Source organism: Pseudochaenichthys georgianus, chromosome 4, assembly GCF_902827115.2.
Source record: "Pseudochaenichthys georgianus chromosome 4, fPseGeo1.2, whole genome shotgun sequence".
Taxonomy (NCBI): domain Eukaryota; kingdom Metazoa; phylum Chordata; class Actinopteri; order Perciformes; family Channichthyidae; genus Pseudochaenichthys; species Pseudochaenichthys georgianus.
In genome coordinates this window covers 31,861,652-31,866,978 of record NC_047506.1, presented here as the reverse complement: position 1 = coordinate 31,866,978, position 5,327 = coordinate 31,861,652, and the positions used below count along the sequence as shown (strand labels likewise).

At 37.3% G+C, this 5,327-nt stretch overlaps 1 protein-coding gene across 1 annotated transcript; it reads left to right on the top strand.

Moving 5' to 3' along the window:
• Positions 1-1,028: 1,028 nt before the first annotated feature.
• Positions 1,029-4,540, top strand: bphl (biphenyl hydrolase like). The gene is made up of 7 exons (XM_034081495.2): positions 1,029-1,243; positions 2,409-2,512; positions 2,589-2,755; positions 3,529-3,682; positions 3,796-3,927; positions 4,124-4,247; positions 4,348-4,540. The coding sequence occupies exons 1-7, from the start codon at positions 1,161-1,163 to the stop codon at positions 4,436-4,438; spliced, it is 855 nt and encodes a 284-aa protein (XP_033937386.1). The 5' UTR covers positions 1,029-1,160; the 3' UTR covers positions 4,439-4,540.
• Positions 4,541-5,327: the final 787 nt, after the last annotated feature.

The window sequence follows — 5,327 nt, the reverse complement described above, 5'->3', positions numbered from 1 at the left end:
TGGACTTTCACTTCAAATGACTTGCCACTACATTTCCAGTAAATTATCTTCAACAAATCCTTCCGCGTTCATCAAGATATTTTTAGCCCGGCTTTATCACCTTTTGTTGTGTTATGTGTGTGGTTCAGTGTGTGGCACATATGTCAGACTCACTGACAGGCAAAAGAGAGTGGAGGCGTTTACAAAAATCTGTCTTCCTGTCTGTCTCAGAGAATTAGGTCTGAACAGCTCAATAGCAGTGGGGTCAAACGTATTCATAAACAGACATTGGAAATGTATAAAAGCACCTCCGTCAGAGAATCACTGTATGTGTACTTGTGTATGTGGGAGGAGAGGATGGGAACTGTGTTGAATAGACACTAAAGTTGATATGATGAAGATTAAATCATATTTTTTTAAAACAATTATAAGAATGACCTCAGACAAAAACAATTTGTCAATTTGTTTGTTACACCAAGCAAATTATCAATGCAAGTGCTATCAAATCTCAGTGTCTTTTTTTAAGTTCATTATAGTTTGTTTATCAAAGGTCTAAAGAAGGCTTTGTATTTTTCGGGACGATTTGGCCTGAACGTCACTTAGTGGGAACGTGTTTATGGTGGAATCTAAATTATTCAAAAAGAAAAACTTTAAATAAATGAATTTGTATTCTGGCATAGCCCATAGAAAGGTATACTTAATTTTACAAGCAAACAGATTACTCAAAAAATGTGAGAGTTAGTAGCCTATGTTAAGGTTGTCCAATGTTAAATAATGTATTAATTAATAAATGGGGCTTTCTATGGAGCTTTACGTGGAAATTATTGTCTGAAAATAACAACTGCCTTTTGTCTCTTGCTAACAAAATGTCAACGATCTGTCAACTACTGTTTTAATTAATTATTCTAGCACTGTATAGGCCTACAGTGCTAGAATAATTCATTACAACACTATACACCTTCCCGTTGTATTGCCTTTCGTTTCGTTTTCGTACTTTCGCTCTTTTTTAAAACGTCAAAAGACTACGTGGAAAGTGCCAAACTGACTGCAATTTCCTATTTACCCACAACAAATGTGCAGTGCAGGAATGCATGACTGCAGTCAGAAAGAGACTTTGTTTAATCTTTAACCATCTTTTGTAGACCTGCAGCGGAGACCTGCTCAGTCTGGAGTCGTGAGGAATGGCGTTGTTTTTACTGAGAGGACGTTTCTTCAAACCCAGAACTGACACAAAGAGAGCCATGACAGCTGTCCAGTCGTACTGGTAAGGGAATTATGTTAGATGTTTGCATGTTAATATCCACATCTAAATCTGGACTTTAACCACGGAGCGTTGCAGTGTGAAACAGGAAATGTCTGCCCTGCTGTTTGCAACCTAGGTTTGCAATTGCAACTCAACATGTTCCTCGTCTTTTCAGCAGAATCTCTCTCGTGGTTTGTTTGATTTAAAGCCACTAGATGGCGCATTATGTCCACTGTTAAAGGTCCCATGTCTTGGCCATTTCTACTGACCATAATTCCATTGTTGAGGTCTACTAGAATAGATTTGTATTGTGAAATGTTCCAAACTCACATTGGTTTCTCATACAGCATCTCTGTATAGTACAGTGGTTCTCAAACGTTTTCTGTCATTCCCCACTTTGAACAGGTGGGCCTTTTCAAGCCCCACCTGTTCCTCATCGCTCCAATAAAATGGTAGGCCAAGCTTAAAATGGTCAAATGTATCGTTCTATAACAATATAACAATATATCTACAACAAATAACATCAGTTCAAAAACAGAGACAATCAATAACAAATAACAGTTCAGAAATAGAGAAAGTAAAAGTGCAATGGTGTCAATTCTTGCTTCAAATGGGCTGAGTTCCAACAATATAGAAAAAGGGCCTACTATGCAATTGTGTTATCAATGGTAGGCCATGCTTAAAATTGTCACATTTATTTAAATAACGTCAAGTTCTACATCATAAAACAAATAACATCAGTCAATAATAACAAATAAAATCAATAACAAATAATATCTCAGGGGAAGTTCTGCCAAATGCCTACAGAATATTCTCTATCAGGACATGTGGACACAGTACCTGCACTAATCATCAAGACTTCGTCTGAACTGAAGCATTTTCCTCTGTGACTTTTTGCTTTGTTTAAATGTTGTACTCGGTCCCTTTATCTGTGCAGCATGTATTTATTACATCCCCCTTCCTGACATGTGGCCACAGGCCCTCCTCACAGCAAGACTCCTGTTTAACAGCAGATCAGAATGATGTGTAGTGTCGCAAGCTGAGAAACAGGACAGATAATCATCACATTCACATTAGAGTCAACCTAGCTGTAATAATGCCCTAACTACAGACTGAGAACAATAACACAACAATGTCGTACAGCAATTAGCTGTCAAAATCAGTCTACCTGTGTGTTTCCCTGCAGCTCGTCGATGGCCTTGGGCAGGCAGCGTGTTAATGGAGTGGATCTGTTCTACGAGCAGACGGGCAGCGGGAAACACCCTGTGCTGTTGCTTCCTGGCGCTCTGGGTAAATACAACAACATTCCTCTTTTTCTCTCTGCCTTATATCGTTTACAGAACTTTGTTATTTTATGTTCCTCCAGGGTGCACTCGGACTGATTTTGGACCCCAACTGAAGTCTCTGAATAAAGAGCGCTTCACTGTGGTGGGATGGGATCCCCGTGGTTACGGAAAGTCACGCCCCCCAGACAGAGACTTCCCACCTGACTTCTTTGAGAGGGATGCACAGGACGCAGTGGATCTGATGAAGGTCTGTTGATCAGCCTGTTGATAATTATTACCACCTGAATTGCAAAGTTTGCAGAGAAGCCTGTAGCATCATATGCTTGGAAGACAGATGGTGTGTACATCTCAGAGCATACATTTGAGTTCAATGCCATTTTAAAAAAAAAAAGGAAAACTTAAAGCAAGATTAAAAAATATAATAATAATTAAAAGACAAAGGGGATATCAAATAAAAAGAATGCAGTATTAAATAGTCCCAGCAGCTAAAAAACCCACAGGATTGTGGAGTGAAATCCATGTGGCATCAGAATAATAATTAACATACCATAATATATTTTCTATAACACTTAATAGACTTAAAATAAGCAAAACTCTTCCTCAAATGTTAAAGAATGAGGTTATATCAAAAAAATACCTCCTCTAATAAATCCTCAAAAGAAGAAACCTAAAATTGTATTTTATTATGAAAACATATATTAAGAAAACAGTATTATTATGTTAAATACTTATTAAGTGTCCTACCCCTTTTTCATATTATATAACTAAAAACTAAGCATTAATGCTCAGATCTAATGCATTCTGCGAGTTTCTCTGACACAGAGGATAATATTGAAATCAAACACACAGTTTGTTAATTAACACTTGGTTTAGCAACCAATGCACACAAATGTTCACACAAGTATGTCCTTGTTTTACCTATTGCATTCCACTGTCATTTCTGCGTTTGTTGCATATCAAACGTAAAAAAAAAGTAGGGACTTTGTTAGGAATGTTTAGTAATTTTCATTTAATTGTCAGGCACTGGGCTTTGACAAGTTCTCTCTCCTGGGGTGGAGTGACGGAGGAATCACCGCCATGATGGCCGCAGCTAAGAACCCCGACCTGATCAGCAGGATGGTTGTATGGGGATCCAACGCCTTTGTTTCCCAGCAGGACCTGGAGCTCTACGAGGGTACACGCTCTCTACCTCTCATTGTCTTTAACTGCCAATGTAGTCCCATACTGTGTGAACTGTGTATACTGTGTATCCTCATGTGTGGATGGGTGTCTGTTGGAAACACGCAGCGGTCCGTGACGTCTCCAGGTGGAGTGCGAGGATGAGGCAGCCCATGGAGGAGGTGTACGGAGTAGAAGTCTTCGCGAAAACCTGGAAGGCCTGGGTGGATGGGATCGCACAGTATGCAAAAAGACCCGAAGGTACTGAAACCATGATGATGCAGATTCAGAACATAAGTAAACGGAAAACCATGCAGGAAAAATAAATTTAGCATCAAGATCTCCGCTACTATTTTGCACAAGGAAAACATGGAGAACACATTGAAGATGCTTCCTTATTTCGTTTTGTTGTAATGAAAGCAGAGTCAAGATTGTAACTTTACTGTCCTCTTGTCAGGGAGTATCTGCATGGAACTTCTGCCCCTGATCAGCTGCCCCACCCTCATCATTCATGGAGAGAAAGACCCCATGGTGCCCAACTTCCACCCACAATACCTTCTCAAACACATCAAGGGATCACAGTGAGATGCTACACACATATACATTTAAAAACAGCAATAATACTAAAACCTCAAATGAGGAAATATAACATGTGATTCTTTTTGTGTGTCCTTCATCTAGATTACACCTGATGCCAGAGGGTAAACACAATCTCCACCTGAGGTACGCTGATGAATTCAACAAGCTGGTGGAAAACTTTATGGAAGACTGATCCATTAGTTAACACTGTGAAATAACCACTGACCGTTTTGTCGAGAAAAAACAGAGTTGCGTATATATCATTGCATATATTTAAATTAAAATATTGATTTTGTTACTGATTATTTAATTTATACTTGGTTTTCATGAGGCATTAATTGTAAAAATGTTTCATATTTAATGTAAAATGTCTGTAATTACATTTTTTGTGAATCAAGTAGGAGTTATTTCCCGCATTGGGTAATCGGTAAACAAAAAGTGTATTTTTTGCTAATGTGAAGCTATGTCATTTAGAAAAAGAAGGCTATAACATTAGCTGCTAGCTTTTGCCTTTACAAAGATGTTGTCAAAATAAAGTAAAATATCTGCAGCTACATTCTTTTGGAAATCAAACACTAATGCAAAGCTAAATTATACAACCGTATTAATAACTTAAACATTGCAAAACTACAGTTAGGATTTTTTAAATTAAGCTTTGGGGTTCATTTTGTCCTTACAAAGTAATGTATAATAAACTAAAGAAAAGGCGATAACATTAACTTGTAATTTAAATTATTTTACAATGATTATTTAGCATCAATAAAGCACATTTATTCATTTACTTTACAACTCACAAAAGTTAACCCTCACATTCATACTATGAAAATACAAAACAAATCTACAAATAAATCAGTATTTAAAGTAGTTAAAATTAGCCTGACATCGTGTTGTTTGCCATCTGCAAAGGGATGAACACATTAATGCATCAATAATTATAATCCACTAAAATTACTTTTAAAATAATGTTGTATATTTCAAAGTATATTTTACAATTTTTGGATTGAAATGCATTGCTTGTATTTGTTACGGATTATCTTTAATCTTAAATACTCTCTTCACCACTGACTGTTTGATGGTCACGA

Coding starts and splice junctions, on each gene's coding strand:
- bphl (XM_034081495.2), top strand. CDS start 1,161: ATGGCGTTGTTTTTACTGAGAGGACGTTTCTTCAAACCCAGAACTGAC. Junction 3,683..3,795: donor GGACCTGGAGCTCTACGAGG/GTACACGCTCTC, acceptor GGAAACACGCAG/CGGTCCGTGACGTCTCCAGG. Junction 4,248..4,347: donor AAACACATCAAGGGATCACA/GTGAGATGCTAC, acceptor TCCTTCATCTAG/ATTACACCTGATGCCAGAGG.